The sequence below is a fragment of the Trichoderma citrinoviride genome, assembly GCF_003025115.1.
Source record: "Trichoderma citrinoviride strain TUCIM 6016 unplaced genomic scaffold BBK36scaffold_3, whole genome shotgun sequence".
In the NCBI taxonomy this organism is placed as follows: domain Eukaryota; kingdom Fungi; phylum Ascomycota; class Sordariomycetes; order Hypocreales; family Hypocreaceae; genus Trichoderma; species Trichoderma citrinoviride.
The window spans coordinates 1398093-1417536 of record NW_020194711.1 but is presented as its reverse complement, the minus strand read 5'-3'; the positions used below and the strand labels follow the sequence as shown (position 1 = coordinate 1417536).

The window sequence follows — 19444 nt, the reverse complement described above, 5'->3', positions numbered from 1 at the left end:
CCAAAGGTACCTGAACTCGAGCAATACTGCCAGACCTACTACCGCTCTGGGTAAGCGGTCACGCCTCGTCAATGCTTGGACGCACCTTCCCTTCCAGCTCGCCAGTGGAATTCAAGTTTTCGCATCTCCTCCGCTTCACATTTCTGCTTCTTTTCATCCTCAGCTTCTTCCATGACCGCTGGTGCTGCTGCGGCCTTGCACGATGCGACTGTAACCCCGCGCCGTATGTACTCGTACTGCAAGCAACCGAGCACCTGCTTCGCAAAACACATTCGTTTCAGTTCCAACACGCGAGGACGCCGCAACGGCCATGCGAGCCTTGCAAAGTCCGCCACCTCAAGCCATGGCCTCGGAATCCTTGAACCAACAACTCCACGGCGGTCGAGCCTACCTGTACATGTGAATGGCTAGGCCTCTCTGCAAGTGGTGCTTGCGGGGCTGGTTGAGAGATACGATGTAACAGCGCCCAGAATGCATATTGGGACTCAGCTTCCGCAAATGTTGCTGTACGTGTAAGTCATCAGCTTGACGAGTTCTGGGAGCTACATTGCAGTCTGCTCACCATCTCAGCAGCGCCTCAGCAAGTTCATCAATGATCTGCTTGCATCGTCGCCCTCTTACTGATGAGGCTCTGCCCGGGGTACTCCGTGTTGTGGGCAGCGCTGTCGGGAGGCTCGCAAGGTCCAGCTGGGGTTCCCTGACCATGGATCGGCTAATCGCATGACAACCCGCCCCATGCCATGATACCTCCAAGCCTCAACCATCTGTGGCAGTAATCACGCCTGGTTAAAAGGCTGATTTTGAGAAGGGGCTCCAGAAAGTGACTTCTCTCGGGGTCCTTGTCGACTTGGAAAATCTTTGGCAACTCCCAACGTCGTATCGCGCAAAGGAGGGGGCCACAGGACGCTCCATCGGAGGGCCGAGCTAGCACCCTTTGGCCAAACGCATAAACTCGAAGAACCAACAACACACCATTTCGACGACGACTTCGCCGAACCGAAAGATGCTCTCTCGGCCTTCGTTTGTTTGTCTTCATGCCGCAGACCTGTCTCCGTATTTTACATGTCACATCCTCGCCCTCTCCCTCGCCACCCCCTCTGCAGCGTCCTCCTGGGGAGTGAATCGCAAGCAACCATGGCGTTTTTGACTTCTAGTACTCCGCCAATGCCGGGACGACTGGATACTTCAACTGCCGACTAGTATTATGGTCACATCCCGCACTGGCTTGCGCCGCCTGCAGATTGATTTGCCCAAATCCCCAGACTCTGGAAGTGGGATGTATCAGCGATTGAGAAGATTGGCTTTCTTGAAGCCTTCTCCCTATTCAGATGTGTACACACAAGTACCTCTGGCCACGCTGGTGCTAATTAAGCATCCTTGAACCCTGTCGAGATGTTTCATTCGCCGCACTAAGAATGCTGCAGAATCGACCCTGTGCAGGGGACTCTACGCCCCGTATCACCTGTACTGTATGTACATCCACATCGCGGCTGATTGTCGCGGCGGAAGCGAATAGGTGTCGAGAGCCTTCTTCATACGGGCATCTTCAGATACAACAGGCCGTGGCACACCAAGGAGAAGGAAGAACTCGCTACGCATCATACCATCATCTACGACATCATGATGCTGGTAATTATGACCGCCTACCGACGGTTTGGTTACTGGTCGGTAATTATATTGCCGAGCGGGACAAGATTAGGGTGACGTCCGCTGCGACGGCGATGTGCTGAGTGGGTGCGCATCGACCGGGATTGCGTCCTTCACTCCCGCTTCATGTACTTCGTATCTCCCAACGAAGCACGGTAGACGGCACTGGCACCGACATCATCATGGTCATTCAAATACAAGAAGAGCTGCACAGGGTTCTACGTCACATCGGCATGCTGGTACATAGGTAATGCTTTTCTCCGCAGTGAGCGTTTCCACTACTGCAAGAGTGCGTCTCATGAGTACATCAAGTGATGGCGCTCAACCTCCAGTCTTGGCAAACCAACCCCATTACCCATGCCGGAAAATCAGCGGCAGTCAGCGCATGCATGCACAGATCCGTGGTAGCAATGTGGCGTTATTTGTCTGTCATTTGGAACCCAATGAGTCTTGGTGAAGACGACCAGTGAACGGGAAGAGTCAACCTCCATCAAGGGTCTAGGTGAGTTGGGAATTTCCACTAATCCCTACTCTCTTGCGGAAACAGCTGCTCGTCCGAAGCAATGTTTTGAGCGTTTTCGAGCACACTGCGTACGGAACACAGGAAACTCCTTCATGCGGAGTCCGTCCAGATCGTACAACACCGACATGGCAAGTGCGAAGCGTGCCCTCGCCAACACATGCAATACTAGCCCTTGTCTGAATCGTGGTCTCCTGGGTCCCAACGGTGTCGTCTTTCTGTGGCCTCCTACTGGTGGTCCGGCGTGTACTTCACACGCTAGCGGAACGCAGATCACATTCGCTCGTGAACGATAGGCCCAGATTCAACCTTGCAAACGCGACAAGGTATAGACGAAGCCATCCAGTTCCACCTGGCAACTCCTTCATCCCCTGTCGTGCTAAACATCTGCACGGCGTCCCGCTAGTCGTTAGCGCCGCTCGGTGAACCAGACTGTCGGGTCGAACGAGTAGGGGTTCGAAATTGCGGTAAACGCTCTGGGAGTCACAGGATCGTAAGCTGGAGTCTTACGCGCAGAGAGCCGCTCACACAGCACGGTCATCTGGCAACTGAGTTGGACCGCATCCTCCGATCAATGTCTTACTCGTGAAAGCTTCTTGATGCGCGGAAGTTGCCGTTTCGTTTACCTGTACTCGGAGGAGAGCTCCAAGAGATCCCAGAGAGTATGGGATATGGAGATGGCTGGCCAACCCCGCGCACCTTCAACTATCCGAAGGTATGGTATGCTCTTCATTAATCCCTACCTACTAGTACTAGGCTCTCAAACCGTACCGGCCCCAAGACCTCAGCTCTGCCAAGTTGGACCTCCGACACTTCGTACTCAGAAGCGGGGCTTTTGCTCCTGACTCTCGTCCCTCTCTTGTCTTCTCGCTATCGCCAGCGTGGGCAGCTCGGCATCAGCAAAGGGGTCGGCGACAGCGAAAGGATTCAGGTCCTCGACGCCACACAAACGCGCGGAAGCGGATCCGCCGCAAGCGATCGTTTACTCAGGCTATTTTCTTTCTAATGTTGCCGTCATCTACATGGACTGCTATGTAATACAAAGACGCTTTCCGGCGACTCCCCGCCCCTTGGCTTGGTAAATGCCTCAATTGGCCTTTTGCCGCAGTCCAGAAGGCCCCCCCGTGCTGTCTTGCTCTTGGAAAGGCATGGTGTGGACGGCCAGCTGTGGCCGGCGGTCTGAGATGGCCTGTGAGCCAAATACTATCTCAATCCGGCAGGCCGGAAAGACGGAGCGGCTCGTCCTGCTCTGTTTAACGCCGAGGCGGAAGTCCCAGTCGGTCCAGCTATGACGGGTCTATTGTTTGGACTACGGAGCGCTACTGCTTTGTAGCTATCATAACCGGCAATGACCTAGGACAGGTGGCTCCCTGACATTGCCTCGTCGTCCGTTGTGCGTGCACATCGTCTGGGCTTCTTGGCTCATTGGCCTCTGGCCAACGTCATACGGAACTGCATTTTGTCTCTGCCTTGAAGAAAGAAGTATACATACATATCTGCAGAGCACTCTTTTGGTCCGTACTGACCTCGTTGTGCTATGATCTTGAAATTAATTACGGGAAAACAGAGAGAGAGAGAGAGCCAATCCGAACTGGAAAAATAACGTCAAATGTCCATTCTTAAAGAAAAAGAACCCCTTCCTTGCCAGCGACCACTCCGTGTCTCTGCAACAGCAAAAGCTCCCCTTGACCATGGGAATTACACTGTGTTGTTTCCTGTTCTGTATTGAGACTTTTTATTTCTCCTTCATTTTCTGGAGAGGAGATGAAAACGCAAAAATGATCTGAGGATAATATGAGTGAGAAATTGCGAGCAACAAGCCCGAGTAGGTAGGGCATGTAGAGGTATAAAATCACCAAATAAGCAGAAAACGATTATGCCGGCACCGAGAGGGTCGAGCCCAAAACCCCGAGCTCGATCCCGTGCCTGAGCTGAAAGCTGTGGCTCGTATCAAGCCGTTTTACGAGCGATGCTGCCGCGGAGCAACAAGCACTGATGAGCTCATCTTCCTCCTTCCCCCACCCTTTCGTAGATTCACTACCATTCGTATTCACCGGTTGCTTTGTTGAAAACGTACTCTTTGCCGTTCACGGTGAGGACGCCGTCCTTGAGAGTGCACTTCCTGTTGCAAAGTCAGTAAGCAAGAAGATAACAAATGGCATGGGCTCCCATGTTTTGTCTCTTGCAGACAAGCCTGAGAGACTTTTTTCATTCACTCACCACTTGTTCTTGACGCGCTGGACCTTGTCGTACATGCAGAGCATGATGTGACCGAGGCCTTCGTCATCAACCTCATCGTCATCACGATCCTCATCGGGATCATCTAGATCGGAGTTGATGGCGTCCTCATCAATCTCGTCGTCGTCGTCTCCGCCGTCATAGGCACCCACGCCGCGGCGAGCCTTTCCTTTGCTTCTCAGTTTCTGGGCGGACTGGTTTTTTGTGGCCTCTTTCAGAGACAGCATCAAGCCACCTCCCTCCATGCTTTTGGCTTTGGCAGCCATCTGCTCGTGGAGGATGCGGTCGATGTCAACTCTGCCGAGCTCTTCGGGCTTGCCGTTGACGCCATGCCGTAGAAGGACGCCTTCGAAGCTTTCTTGTTCATCATCCTCGTCCGACTCGTCCACCATGGCATCTCCGGCGCCATCAACCTGAGCGTTGCCCAGGTTCTGCTGCTGTTGCTCCGATGGGTGAGGCTGCTGCTGCTGCTGCGGTAACACAGGTGTCGAAGCCTGGCCCTGCTGCTGTGACTGCATCTGAGGCTGCTGCCCCATGCGGTCCTGTATCGCATTGATGGAGCCAGCCGCTCGCACCCCGTACTGAGCTTGAAGCTGCTGGGCAGCCCTGTTGGCGGCAACGCTGTTCTTGTTCTCCATGTTGTTATAGTTGGGGTAGGGCATGCCCGGCTGCTGAGTGCCGGGCTCCTGCTTGATGCCGGGCTCTGTCTTCACATAAGGCTCCTGCTTGATGCCATTTTGAGACGGGCCGCTCGGAGGGCTCGCTGTCGGCAACGACAATGGCGTGGAGAATTGACCTTGCGTCTGCACAGGCGTTGCTGTATTGTTGTTAGGAGGGGGGGCAGATGTGGCTGGCGGGGGAGGTTCCGGCTTGGGATCCCACGGAAAGCGAGCCACGTCGAGCTGAGAGAGCTTCTGCTGCCATCCCTGTGAGAATCAGTCAGTATAGCTCAGTATATAGATGACCGACTGAAGGGGTGAGTAAATGGCTGGTGAGAGGTGTAGAGCCTTGGTCACACGTGATGTGAGAGGGAAAAGAGGACCGCAAGGGAATTGGAGAGGGTGGCTATTGGCGGTCCAATCAGACAGCGCCGCCGCCCGCTGTCCTGCCTGAAGTCACTGGACTTGTCGCCGTTGGCGCGGCCAGGGGGGGCCTCTGGACTTAAAAAGGGCCCCAAATAGTGCTGTGTCGCCCCCCCGATCCCCCCGATCCCAACCCGCCACTCCTCTCCACCCCAGGTTTCTGCTTCCCCTCTCAGGCAGCTTGCGAGGCGTTTCGCAGAGCACGTCGCCGTTGCGGGCGGGAACTGATGGGATTTTTGTATCTTTTTTTTTTCTTTTTTTTTCTCTCGTCGAAGATGCTGCCAGGCAGATGCGGGCGTCGCTTGGGATCGCTTGTCGGACGGGGTCGTAACGATAGCGGGTGATGAAGGGGGCAGCAAAAGGCGACTCGCAAAAGTCGGGAACAAAGAACAGAATCTGACTTGACTTACCAATCGCAGCTCCTCCAGCACGGCCTCTTCAACGCCGCTCTCTTCGAAGTCGACTCGCGAGCTGTTGATCACCTCCTCGATAATCGTCTGGTAGAGGCTTCCCACGGCCTGGTTTGACATGGTGGGCAACACTTCTTCGGCTCTTCACCGACGTCGTTGCTGCTGGGTGATTTTTCGGCTTTGCGTTGCTTTGCAGCCTTTGCGATGCCGCAACAGAGATCCAAGAAACGATCAAAACCACTTCGGTGATCTCGTTCACCAGCCTCGCAAGAACAGCGGGCAAGGGAGATTTCGCACCGTAGCCGAATGGCGGCAGTCGAAGTCTCAGCAACCGACTGTCGAAGAGACGGGAGGATGTGGTGTTTGCTTGTGCAATCGTCCCAGCGACGCGTGTGTCCTTCCCTCCAGCCTTTCTTTCTTTTTTTCTTCTCTATCGAGTAATCGAACGAGTGCGCAGCCTATCACGAGGCGGTCGTGGTGGTCGACAGACGTACAGAAGTCGGTGGGTAACCGCCTCTCGCAGGCAGCCAAGCACTGAGCTGGACTGGTACCTGTGACTGTCGCCGCAGCCCGCTTCAGCAGAGCGAAGGGGGAACGAAGAAGGAGACAGAGCGTCCAGTAGGCACCGATTGCAGTGAGATGCCCAGTAGAGCAATCCGTAGAGGTCGCAGTAAATTCCCCGAGTGCGCGCCTTGATGCAGCGTCAACGGTGGGCGAGTTTAGTAGGTGACGATTTTGGCGTATGTCGGTCCAGCTGCAAAAGGTAGGTATGCAATGGTCAGAGTTGGCAGCGCCCGGTAGATGTGCACTTCTAGAGGGCTCGGCCGCTTAGTCATCCCCAGCCCAGCGGCTGAGGGATCCGCCCACCAGCGCCAGCTTTAGCGATGCGTTAGCGGGCTCGCAGCGCTGAAGCTGAACATAAAACACCAAGACTCGCTGTCTGTGGGACGCTCATGATAGTTGGCGATATTATGATTTCACAAATGGAAGGCAAATCACTTCAAAGTAGGATCGAAGTGAGGCTATCAAAAGTCACGGGAATGCAAGATATTTGAAACAAACGTTCCATTGTAAGCTATCTACTCAAGCAAACCTCCAAAGAGGTCAAATCAAAACCACCCGTAACGCCTCCAACGCCCATCATGTTCCCTTCCTTTGAAATCAATATCGCTGGCAACTTTTCCACGTATGCAGCAGCTAAAAACTGTTACATCAAGCAATATACCCTAATCCATTCATGTATTTCTCTGTCGTGCGTTTGTCTCAGACATCCCATCATTCATAGTCATAGCTCGTGTCAGTTGGTTTGACCCATTCCCATGTGTCCGTCCGTGGAGAAGCACTTTCATTCCACGTGCCCGTTTTCCCCCAACGCCGATTCAAAAGCAGACCTCGCCCAAAAATAAGAGAGTAGATGCCGCTGATGAGGCTGTACTCTGGCGGTTCCGATGACCAGGAAACCGCCAACCAAGTGCCAACTAGCGAATCGTCATGTGCTTGGCATGGTCGGCCTTCCTAGAGGCCGCTGCAGCCGCAGCACTGGGTCCCGCCCTCTTCTCGAAGATCTTCCAGAACTTCAAGCTTTCGTCAGCGGCGGCAGTGGCAAGCATCTGGCCGTCGGGGCTGAGGCAGCTGTGCAGGACACGGCTCTCGTGTGCTGGAAACTCGATGTTGCGGACCAGCGTGGGATAGCTCCAGACGCTCAGAGTGTTGTCTGGGAAACCACTCGAGCTCACAATCTCGCGGTGGTGAGGGCTCCAGCGCAGCGAGGTGACTTGCGAGCCAGTATCAATGCTGTTGACGCGAGCACCGGTAGTCGAGTTCCAGAAGTGAATGTGACGGTCGTAGGAGCCGCCGCCAGTGGCAAGCAGGTTTGTGTTCCAGGGGCACCAGGCAAGCGCCTTGACGGCCGCCTTGTGGTTGGCCTTGGTGAACTTGGGCACCGTCAGAGAGCGGGCGTCCCAGATGGAGACCAGGTTGTCGTTGCCGCCCGTGGCAAGCTGGGCGCCATCAGCCCGCCATTCGAGGCCGCAGACCTCGGAAGTGTGAGAGACGAGCTCGGCAATCTTGTGCTTGGCGATGCGGACATCGTGGTTGAAGACAAGGCCACTTCGGGAACCGGTGGAGAGGAGATGTTTGCTCCATCCCATGACGCCGACGCGGGTGTCGTGTCCAAACATGCTCCGGATCTTCTGGCTCTCGGTCACGTCCCAGATCTGGACTTCGCCCGTGCCGAGGCCAATGCCAACGTAGGCACCATCCTCAGACCACTTGACACTGCTGACATAGGTGTCGGGAGTGGTCTCCATGAGGCAGTTGACGCTGCCCTCATCTGCGGACCAGACGTAGACGCTGCGCTCCAAACCGATGGCAACTTGGTTGCCGGAGCTCCAGTCCAGCAAGTTGAGATAATAGTCATCAATCAGACCAGGTGCGTCCAAGACACGCTCAGGAGCGGTAGCGATGCGTCGGCGAGCCTGGCCGGAGCTGGCAGTTCGCAAGGGTCGGTTGTATTGCTGGCGCAGATCCACAGGCTTGGATGACTCGGGGGGAGCAGGCTTGAACTCCAGAATGCGAGTCTTGAGGCTCACACCGCAGACATCGGCAAGTGAGTCCTGGTAAGCCACGGTATTGGGCGAGGGACGAGAGTAGTTGTCGTCCTCATCATCGAGGATGCTCAAGCCCTCAAAAGCAGCCGAGGCGTCTTCATTCTCTGGAGAGGCGGGTGCCATCGGTCCCTCTGAAATGCTCGGGTTGGATCGCTTCTTCTTCTTCTTATCGGGAAGATTGGCCTTGCTGGATCCCGTGTTGGCAATGGCGGAACTGGCAGCCCGGTTGGGGATGAAGCGGTCACCGCCCTGGTTGACTGTCGTCTTGGACGTCTTCTGTCGAAGCGAGGGCTTCTTGGTCTTGAAATTGAGCGCCTTAATCGGCGAAGGAGTGAGCGGGATTCGCCCACCCGCCGCGAGGCCCTTGGGCGTCTTGACGGGAGTTGAAACCGCCGCAGTAGACATGGTGTTTGATATTCGTATGATATATCAAATGATCATATGTTTGTGTGAACAGAGGATATTGAGTGAGCCGTAAGTGAATTCGTGAGTCGCAGTAAAGCTGTGAGCAGTAGCAAAGTCGTAAACAGTAGAGTAATCGTGAGCAGTAAAGGTAGACAGAAGGTGTGTGTGCTTGTAGGACTGCAGAAACGGTGAAGATGTCGGCCGATGGTATATATGGGAATCTTATTTACTAGCTCCACCGCCTTTGTTGTCCGGGCAACGCACGAACAACGAAGTAGCGCGGATTTACTCACCTTCCGCAGATCCGACCTTGATTACCGCCCGGATAACCGCCGCGCGGCTAACCGCGTCTGGCTAGGCGTGGCGCGGCTACGACGAGAGGCGGAAGTGTAAAAAAAATTCAAACGTCAAGAGGTACGTACCCAGTCGGTGTGGGCATCAACACGAACGTCTTTCGTCTCAGCTCCGCAAATCTGCGACCCTCATCTCACATGCGCCGTCCAGACGCTTAACCTACATCATCCGTCGCTGAATCCACCGCCGAGTCTCGTCACTGTTGGCGCGTGCTGAAGCTGAAGCCAGCTGTTGTTGCTTCCATCGGCGTCCTTCGCTTTCTGTTGACTTCAGGTTGTTGACGTCGCTGTTCTCGGCCTCGCGCCTCCTTTTGCCTTTGAACTACCAAGCCATCGATTTGCGTTTGTTCATACTTTACGCGAGCGGTTCACGCTTGAGATGGTCTTGAGTTTGTGACGCGGCCAGCTTCACCATGGCGCAACCGTCAACCCCCGGCCCAGCCTCGTCGTCCGTCAGCCTGTTTGGTCAAACCCCGGCAGCCCATGCGGGTGGGACGCCGCAGCCCGGCATGACCAGCCAGACGTCGTCGGAAACCCTGAGTAACGCTCAGACGCCAGCCTCGGCTTCCGCCTCCAGCAACACCTACATCATGCCAAACTCTCCCCTCAAGGCCCGCCCGTTGGCCGATGGCTATCGACCGAAAGTGACACGCACGCTGGGACAGCGGCCTGCGTGCCTCGTCAATGCCTCAGTGACCTACTGCGGCAACAACCAGATTTACGCTTTCGGTGGCTTCGACCAGTACACGGACGAAGTATACAACCATGTCCTACGCTTGGACCTGACGAGTCACCAATGGAGCTTGGTCGATAACTATGGCGATATCCCAGGAGTGCGCATGGGTAGGTCTCGTTCGACGTGCTATGAATTTACCGTATGCGATTCCAAGACGAGTCACTAATCAGCATCTCTCGTGTAGGCCACACGGCGACCCTGTACAAAGGCGACAAACTACTGGTCTTTGGCGGCGAGAACGAGCATCGAACATACCTATCCGACCTCATCATATTCGACCTGAAAACTGCACATTGGACACAGCCTCTGGTATCTGGCCCGATCCCCAAGGGCAGAGCAAGACACGCCGCTGTGCTCCACGAAGACAAGCTGTTCATCATTGGTGGCATCACGGGTCAGAACAATTATGTGTTGGATGACATTTGCTACCTCGATCTCAAGACGTTTACGTGGTCCAAGGCATGGCGCTTTGTCGGCCGCTTCGATCACTCTGCCTACATCTGGGGCGACCGCGTCTGGGTCTTTGGTGGTCTAAGTGAAGATATGGACAAGATTAGCGATTTGTGGTGGCTTGACCTGAAGGGAAGCCCAGAGTTCGACTCCCGGCCTCATTTTGGCGTCTTGGATCGCCATTCGGCCGCTCACAGAACCAGTAGCTCTCCCAGGCCGCCTTACACCATGGCACCCAACCCCGTTGTCGGCACATCTGGCTATGCTGCCAACTCAAGGACTGCTCAAGTGAACCCTCCGTCGTTCCAAGTCAAGTCCTACGCACCCATGGCGCCGGGAACCATATCTGCCCTCAAGTTCGTTTCTGGCCCGACTGTGCCCTCCCAGGGTTCTGGTATCCATTTCCACACCTACTCCTCGGGGACCTTGCTGGACTTTGTGACTCCCGCGGCGACCATCACGCACAGAGAATGTTCCTTGTCGGCCTTGGATCTCAGTACCTTGAGGTGGCAGAAGCTGGCCGATGGCCGTGAGATCTACAAGACAGGATACAGGTGGCACTACTGCACTATGAATGAAGACGGAACCAAGGCGTGGCTCCTGGGCTGCCCAGTGGATCCTGCCGCAACTGATCTGGGACCGAATGGTTATGAGGAGTATTTGAGGTAAGATGAGACAGCAAAGCTTATTCCGTAACGCTTCATGACTGACATCGTCTGTAGTGACATCATGGAAGTCGACCTTCGGCGATATGGCTTCCTTGGGAACAACCTCGCGCCAGAATCGCTGGCCCAGTCTAGACCTTCGTTCACCACCAGGCTATCTGACCAACCCTCGAAAGGCTTGGGCGCGGATCTCGCCAAACTGTTCAACCAACCGCCCGAGACAGGAAGCGGCACGGACTTCATCATCACGGCCCTTGCAGACGACGCTGACAGCGATGAGACGCTCAGCTCCGGTCTGATCCGAGCCGACGATGCAAACAAAGACCAGAGCTGGCTCTCTGCCGATGCGCCCACCTCGATGCCCATCCACGTCCACAAGCTGATCCTGCAAGCGCGCTGGCCGCACTTTGCCCGCTTGTACAATGCCCAGATGGCGGAGTTCCACACCAAGAAGATGCACATCCCCGAGCCATACTCGGTCGTCAAGGCGTTCCTCCTGTACCTCTACACCGACAACATCCACGGCACGACGGAGGCGGACAGTGACGCCACCACGGACCTCTCCGACGTGGCCGGGCTTTTGGTCATGTCCAACATCTACAACATCCCGCATCTTCGCCTGCTGTGCGTAAACCGACTGGCCAAGGAGCTAGACGTCGAGCATGCCTGCGTCATCTGGTACTGCGCGGGGCTGGCGAGCGAGGAATGGCTTCGCAAGAGGGCGGCGACGTTTTGTATGACGCACTGGGGCCGTATTGTTCGCACTCAAGGCTTCCTCCGCCTCCCCCGCAACGCCCTGGTCGAACTGTCGCAGGAGATCGACATGGAAGGCCGAGTGGTAGCGGGCGACGAGCTCGAGTGGGGGAGCGTATCGGGCCGGTATAGCGATGGCACCGGTCATGGCACTCGTAAAGAGAGCATCAGCAGCAGCACGCAGATGCAGATCGTCGAGTCCGATGACGATGACGAGGACGTGGAGATCTCGTAGGCTAGGGGGAAATGAGGAGGAGTGATATGCTGGGCCAGCGTATATCTGGTCGCGCAGCGCGCCTTGCGAGTACAAAGCCTGTATGTCCCGTGGTTTGCCCCATGTTTCGGGTCATGATCACCGTGGGCCTTGGAACTGGGACGAGCTGAGCTTTTGTTCTGTTGCTTGTCAGAGAAGATGCATGGCCGATGTGAGGGCTTTTCTCCTGTGCATGCGGCTTTCGTCTTGGTGTTTTGGGGCTTTTGATTTACATTTTGTTGTTCGAGCATTTTCGGGAGTTGGGTGCTTGTCAGTTGTCTTGATGCTATACCTGCCTTTATGATGAAGTCTGTCTGTGACGCATTGCCTAGGTAGCCAGCTATTTCAATCCATATGTATCTATAGATGATCTATATAATCTTCTTGATATACTGCCAGTCTGCCTGCCTCTTTTGGTCTCGCCTCTCCGATCATCCTCTTGACATGGGACAATGAGGCTGCATGTCATGTCATGTGCCTTTGGCTCATTCAGCTAGTCAAGGGCTTGACTTGTATGGGAGCGACTTGTCGCACATACATGAAGAACCACATTGGAACCTTTGGCCGTTGTCCATGAACACCCAACAAGACAAGGGACGCGGTCAACCTTGTACACAAGCATGTGCTGTACGGGATGCCACGTACCTGGTAAGGTACGGACGGCTACAGTCGCGAGATCTACTATTAGCCGAGGCATCTCAACCCAATTCAATCCCAGCCATGACAAGAGCAACGCATCCCAACATATCACCATCACATCCAAACATATTATATCCATTCACTTAGGCAAAATGGCAAGATCAAGCCTTTTTTCTTTCAATGAATCATTTTCGTGTTTCGCTATAATAACAGCACACATAGCTCCATTTTCCCCCATTAGATGTCTCTCTATGGCCGTTCCTGTAAGACAGAAAGAAAATGCAGCAAAGAAAAACAACTTTTCTTGTATCCCCGTACCCTTTTTGTTGTTCACGTCCCATCGCCCAAACAGTAACTTTTTCTTTTTTTGTTTTATCCCCCCCCCAAAGCGCTTCTCAGTGACAACACACGACTGTGCCGTTTGCCTCGCTGCACCATTTTGGGGGTTGAGGAAAGAGAGCAGAGTGCTTTGCGAGAGAAGAGGAGTGAGGAAATCCAAATCGCATAAAAAGATCATCAAAATCAAAACGACCAGGCCGAAGAGCAAGGGAAGAAAACAAGACAAACACCTGTTTTTTTCGCGTCCAGTGCAGTACCCAGTCTCCCACAAGCATGTCATAAAGGACAACAACCGACACCGCCCATCGTACAGATTCGTAATGCAAAGCAACTCCAGTCTTTCCCTTTTTCTTGCAAAGGAAAAGGAAAATCTTCTTCAGTCCCTCGTTCCAGACTGAACCGCCTGGTTCCCCGTTCCCACACCCTTTCTTCAGGCGACTTGCAATTCTTTAGGGAATGAAAGCATCTTGTTCGCTGTGCCAACCGACAGTCTATAGAAAGCGTACTGCAACAGAAAAAGGAATCGTCATAGATAATTGAGTCGAGTGAAGAGACTTCTTCGGTGACATTCAGCAGATGAAATGTCCTTCCAGTTCCGGCAGTATGGCCGCGGTCACGTACATTGCCACTTCGGCCGTCTGATGACAGGAATGATCTGCTCGGCGCTGCGTATAGTGGGGTTGAAGCGGTAATCGCGCCATCAAATAGGAGAACCTCGATCGAGAGAAGAGGTAATGTATTGCGGCCGTTAACTCATGCTTCTCCAGGGAACCAGCCCGGGGGTGAACGCCGCCGCCATGCGCCGTACAATGTCAACACTGAAAGACTGCATGTACACGTAGAGCGAGCGTAGAGCACGAGAGCAAGCAGTCGATTCAAGGCAGGGCAGGGCGAGCGCGCTGATCACGACCCAAAGACGAGTCTCCCTCCCCACACGGATCAGCACAGCTAGGTAGAGAACCAAGCTATAACTGGCGAGTTCGTAACGTCGCTCGTCGCTCGGACCAACCCATGCCGCTCAGGTGCGACTCGCCGACGTATGCCGTGCGAATGGCTCACTGCAGCATTACATCCTCTCCGATGCCCGGCAGATTCAGACCGGCGGCGAGTGCCTGAAGCTTAAACTCAGGGTTGCAAGGAAGCGAGTGAGATTTGTGCTGTAGAATCGTCAGTATCGGAAGGGGGGAACTGGCGGACTGTGTAGACTTACGTATTTCAGGCCATTAAGATTCTTGTAACGCTTGCCGCATGTTTCGCAGTTGAAGGGCTTCTCCTTTTCCATACCCAAGGTACCTGGGTAAGGAGCGCTTGTCTCTGGGTTCACGATTGAGAATGTTCCGTCGCCATTTTCGTGTAGCTGCTGGGTTTGGTGACCGTGAGCCTTGTGGTACCTGTTGGTGAGCAGAGAGGTTAGCAAATCCGTCCTGAGTTCAAACAAAGCCGCGTGAGAACCGGTTAGCCTACTTGAGTCCATTCTGGTTCTTGTATGCCTTCTCGCAGCCGATGACGGGGCACTTGAACGGCTTGTGTTCCTCCGGCATCATCATGCTCTGCAGTCGAGCAAGCAGAACTTTGTTGGCCTCCGGGTCCGCAAACTGGCCGTGAGTCAAACCGAGCTGCGCAAGCTGTGCTTGTATGGATCGGTTGCCCTGAGGGAATGCGCCGTTGGGGCTGAAGAGGTGCTTGCCGGGGTCGTTGATGCAGAAGTTGGAGTCGTTGCCGTCGTTGTTGTTGCCGTTGCCAAACGTCATGTCACCGAGATCAGTGGCGTCGCCGCCCATGGGCATGCCAGGCAGATCCTCGTCCATCTCGCTCATGCCCTGCTGCTGAGCCTGCTGCTGCGGCATCTGCTGCTGGGTCGTGAGGGTAGGGGTATTGACGGATGAAACTGTAGGGTTGTTCTGGAATCCAAAGCTCTGGGCGGCGGGGGTGGGCGGCTGGGACGTCCGGAGACCCTGTGTGATACCAGAGGTGTTCATGTTGAGCTGTGGCCGCTGCTGCTGACCAAACAGCTGACGTGTCTGGTGCATCTTCTGGCTGTCATCCATGTCCATGGTACCGAGAGCATCGTCCATTTCCATGTCAGCAACAGCATCCATTTCGTCGTTCATGTTGTTTATTGAGGTGGACATCTGCAGCATGGAGGAGCCGAGTCGCTGAGACCCGCCCATCTGGAGACCAGGGCCGCCCATCTGGCGCTGCTGTCCCATCTGCTGCGAGCCGTTGCCAGGAGCCGGCGTCGACCTCGCATTGGGCATCTTGGGCGAGCCCTGAATGCCCAGGGCGCCGAACTGGTTGAAAGCACTGTTCCTGACAGCGCTGGGGCTGGCTTGTGTGTGGGCCTCCTCATAGTGCTGAAGCAGGTCATGAAGGTTGGGCAGAATCTTGCCGCAGCATGTGAAGTCACGCATGAAGTTGGCCTCGAGCTTTGGTAGGTACGATGATGAGTGGAATGACGGAGACTGATGTGCGCCTCCGGTAAACGGAGAGGTGCTTTGCATCATGATGCTGTGGCAAATTCCATGTTAGCAGTTGTTGACACAGGGGAGAATCGATGCTGCATCGTGCGAGTATGCTCTGTATGATAGCCATGGCATTGTGATGCAGCGTGGCATAGCAGGGGTTCGTTGTGGTGCGAACAGGAGGGGAAGAGGGGAATGGATAAGAAAAAAAAGTGATGATGTAGTGACTGCGTGTAGGGTTCAAATGCCTCTCACGCTAGCCCATCGTCCTCTCAGAGAAGAACTCGGCAGTGCAGGATGAAGCAATTGAACAAAGGCAATATTCCCTCTTTTTTCTTCTCTTTGACATGATGAGGACGGTGGTGATGCGGAGGATATGTGTTGTTGGGGCAGGCTTGGAGGAGTGCGGCGCCCCCCAGGATAACACAAGGCCGATAAGGATAAAAAGTGTAGAGCAGGATGCAGGGCGGGACAAGGTCACAAAAAAAAAAAGTATCCATGACTTACTCGTCCCTAACGAAGCTGCCAAAGGACATGCCTCCCCAGCTCATGCCTCCCATGAGGCTGCCGGCGAGGCTTTCGCGGCGATTTCTGTTGACATTGTCGCGGTTCTGGATGTTCATGGAAATGGGCTTGGGCCCGGCGCTGACAAACGAGTCCTGCCGCGGGCGGGCCATGCCAGGATCGAGGCCTGGGCCGGTAGTCATGGCGGCGTCGTCGCAATCGCTCAGGTCAATGTCGAGGTCGAGGTCTATATCGATGCCGGCGTCGAGTCGGGGGATGGCGAGGAGCTTGTTGGGCGGCGGGCTCTGCTTGGACTGGCGGAGGGCGGCGGTCCAGGAACACGTCGACGGGGAGGGCGACGGCGATGGTGCTGAGCCGTCTTTCTGTGTGCGCAGTGCGGGGAGGGACGAGAAGCCGGAGCTGTGTCGAGGCTGGGCGGGAGCAGCGGATAAGGATGCAGTCGCGAACGCAGACGCGGACGAGGCGGAGGGCGCTGATGCGAGAGGGAAGTCGGGAGGAGTCGCTGGCTGGGGCGAGGATGATTGAGACGACGAGTTGAGAGAAGCTGGCGGCGACATGGACTCGGACGAGGCGGCACAGGCAGCCAAGGACGGTCCGGCATTGGCCAGTGAGGCGCTGGTAGCGGTGCTGGTGCTGGTAGCGCTGCTGGTAGCGGTACCGGCCGGGGCGCGCGCAGTGGCAGTGGCGCTGGGGCCTGAGCTGGGACTGGTGGTACCGGTACCCGTCGTGGTACCCGCAGCCGTGCTGGCACTGGCACTGGCTCTGGCGTTTGCAGTGGCGCGGTTGTGGGCTGGCCGGGCGAGGGCATTGGGGCTAGCGCCGGTGGCCGTGGGGCCTGGCACTGGCCCAAGGTCCTTGTCGGGGCCCTGGAACCACCTGAGGGCGCTCTGCATCCTCCCGAGTTACAGGCACCGGACAGAGGGGCCCAGCCTGGAGCAGGGAAGGGGAGCGAGGTAGTTGTAGAGGGTGAGTCAAGCCGCCGAGCCGATCAGACAGCCCCGAGGCAGGACGAAATGGAAGGCAACGCAGACGGCGGAAATGGCACTGGACGGTACAAACCAGGACGCAGACAAGGCAAAGAAACGTGCAATCCTCCCAAGCAGTCAGTTCCGGTCGTCTAGGTCAGCCTGACTGCACGGTGACGCTGCAAAGGCGTGCCACGACTGGTTTCCTCCCGTCCTAATGTAGGCCGTGAAATGCGGAGTACTTGGTACGGACAGGGTACACCGTCCCTCAGCGGTCCAGCACCGTCGGCGCTACGGTGTAAGCGGGCGGGCTGTAGGCGTGCGGAAGTCGACTGGCTGTACTTGGTATCTTGGGAGGCAAGGCAAGGTATTGGTTTGACCAAGGCTCACGGCGCAGGGTTGGGGATGCAATGCAAAGTGAACACGTTGCCAACACTCGGAATCAGCATGCGGTCAGAGAGAGAGAGAGGATGTAGGTGAGAGACAAGGCCAGAGCCGGGGACACGACAGAAGGATGAATCAAGGTTCCGCCGACGCCGTGAGAGCTTAGGTGTGCCCGGGGTAGAGCGAGAGGGTGCTGAGTCTCGGTATGTCACCCGTCGCTGTATTTATTGCAATCTGGACCGCGCGAGTCGTGTAGCCCAAAGGCTCGGGAAGTCCTGACCAAATCGATGGGTACGAGGTCGAGGTAGCTAAGGTAAGGTAAGGTAGTGTCCCCCCAAGGAGAAGAGCGGTGCGGCTTGTATATGTTATTGTTGTCAGGCGACTGTTGATTGACGGCTCTGGGCTGCAGCAAACGGGCAGCGAATGGCGGCTGCAGGCACTCGGCGCAAGAGATACGAAGGGTGTAAGTCGGTTGGTTGGTCGGTTCTTGGTCGCTCAAACGGCGCGGTGCATGCACGGCTAAGGAAGATGGACAGAAAGTGGCTTGTCGAGGTGCATCAGTCACACACTATGTACTCTGCACGCGGTGATATGTATGGCACGCCGTTTGCTCGATTCGATGATGGCACCGTGGTCCGGCCCTGCAACCGGTCGAGATAAGCACCGATCGATCGAATAATGCTCCAGCGTCGAAAGAGGGACGGAGAGGCGGAGGTAGATGAGGGGTTGAGAGAGATATGGGGGATCCTCGAGAGCGAGCTGCTTAGCACCGTCGAGGACGAGGACAGGTTCAGGTCCGAGATGGTTGACGGCATGATCACCACGACGAGCCTCCACTCCTCACCCACACGCTCAGCGACATCCTGGCCGGCCTCACGCCCCTGCAAGCTTGGAAGCACTGATCACGGTGCAGCGTGTCAGTAGCCACAGTGCCACAGGAACAAGGGTTGGCGCTAACAGTTAATTGGACGGCTTCGTCCATTGCTGCCATTGTGGGAATGCTGGCCGGCTGGCCTCTGTTTCAATGTGCTGGATGAAGTAGAATAGAGTCGTGGTCGCGTGGAGTGGCAAGGATGAGGATGTAACATCTGGCTCCCATTGTAGGCCTTGCAAGAGCAGACGAAATGATCTTCGAAGCGACGCCGCCTCAGGCACACACAAGGATCAAAGTGCCAGTGCTAACGGGTACCAAAGAACATGAATGTACACACTACTCCGTACAGGCACACGCACATGCATCAGCAGCAACAGCGGCAGAACAGCAGCCAGCGGCATTGTCTGCCTGCTCGCCCTCGGCGCCCGCATGCACACCTCGACAACATGAGCAGTCAACTGCATGATGCCTCAGTCCGCCGCCACAGGTGCCCGCTGGGAGCCGGCCAGAGCAGGGGGACGAGGTCGTTAATGTCCAGTTGATGCTGCACATTGGTACCTCCTGGGCAGGCGGATGCTACCACAACGATTGCAGTCCGTTGCCCGTACAAAGTACGACGCATGCGAGTCGACCACCTTGGAATCACGCCTCGCCGGCCCTTGTCCTGTCCAGCAAAGACGTGCTTCCGGGTGAAAGGGTACTGCGGCTTTGTCGTACGGAACAAGGGACTCTTTGCAGCGCCAAGGACCAGCAGCCAGTGTGGCATGGCACAACCGTCCGTCCGTGGGGGTTTGAGGCCGACTCAGACATGTCCCTGATGACGGAGCACAAGGTCCAAACAGAAGCTCGGTCAGGACCAAAGCAGTAATGCAGGTCAACGGCGATGAATTACCCGGTGCGCGATAGTGCTACAGTACGAGCTACTAGCAGCGGTTTTAGGTCGCAGTCAGATGCATCTCAGCTCAAGCCAAGGTTGCCAGCCATCATCAGACTAAGGCGCTCTTGTTCCGGACATACCTGCGGTGTATGGACGTAATGCGTATCTCATCACGCAGCAGTAGCGCTCGACCGGCCTTGCCAGGACCTTTGTCCGCCTAGGTTTCCGGAGATCGGAGTTCCTCGTTCACTATTACCT

At 55.6% G+C, this 19444-nt stretch overlaps 5 protein-coding genes across 5 annotated transcripts; 1 reads left to right on the top strand and 4 right to left on the bottom strand.

The window, feature by feature from the left end:
- Positions 1-4204: 4204 nt before the first annotated feature.
- Positions 4205-6017, bottom strand: BBK36DRAFT_1192176 (transcription factor IIA, alpha/beta subunit; the record flags this gene model as incomplete). The annotated part of the gene is made up of 4 exons (XM_024896752.1): positions 4205-4289; positions 4388-5208; positions 5302-5331; positions 5898-6017. 4 exons carry the CDS (start codon positions 6015-6017, stop codon positions 4205-4207), a joined length of 1056 nt encoding a protein of 351 aa, XP_024752162.1.
- Positions 6018-6985: 968 nt separating this feature from the next.
- Positions 6986-8984, bottom strand: BBK36DRAFT_1134576 (cell division protein). The gene is given in 3 exon segments (XM_024892356.1): positions 6986-7170; positions 7183-7349; positions 7369-8984. 1 exon segment carries the CDS (start codon positions 8909-8911, stop codon positions 7376-7378), a length of 1536 nt encoding a protein of 511 aa, XP_024752161.1. The 5' UTR covers positions 8912-8984; the 3' UTR covers positions 6986-7170; positions 7183-7349; positions 7369-7375.
- A 693-nt stretch (positions 8985-9677) lies between these two features.
- Positions 9678-12103, top strand: BBK36DRAFT_1112480 (hypothetical protein; the record flags this gene model as incomplete). The annotated part of the gene is made up of 3 exons (XM_024889810.1): positions 9678-10107; positions 10185-11115; positions 11173-12103. 3 exons carry the CDS (start codon positions 9678-9680, stop codon positions 12101-12103), a joined length of 2292 nt encoding a protein of 763 aa, XP_024752160.1.
- A 2051-nt stretch (positions 12104-14154) lies between these two features.
- On the bottom strand, positions 14155-16643 carry BBK36DRAFT_1113673 (hypothetical protein; the record flags this gene model as incomplete). Its single annotated transcript, XM_024889939.1, has 5 exons — positions 14155-14256; positions 14310-14490; positions 14564-15607; positions 16069-16287; positions 16408-16643. 5 exons carry the CDS (start codon positions 16641-16643, stop codon positions 14155-14157), a joined length of 1782 nt encoding a protein of 593 aa, XP_024752159.1.
- A 1287-nt stretch (positions 16644-17930) lies between these two features.
- Positions 17931-18710, bottom strand: BBK36DRAFT_1138934 (hypothetical protein; the record flags this gene model as incomplete). Its single annotated transcript, XM_024893275.1, has 4 exons — positions 17931-17954; positions 18005-18333; positions 18595-18613; positions 18669-18710. 4 exons carry the CDS (start codon positions 18708-18710, stop codon positions 17931-17933), a joined length of 414 nt encoding a protein of 137 aa, XP_024752158.1.
- Positions 18711-19444: the final 734 nt, after the last annotated feature.

Coding starts and splice junctions, on each gene's coding strand:
- BBK36DRAFT_1134576 (XM_024892356.1), bottom strand. CDS start 8,911: ATGTCTACTGCGGCGGTTTCAACTCCCGTCAAGACGCCCAAGGGCCTC.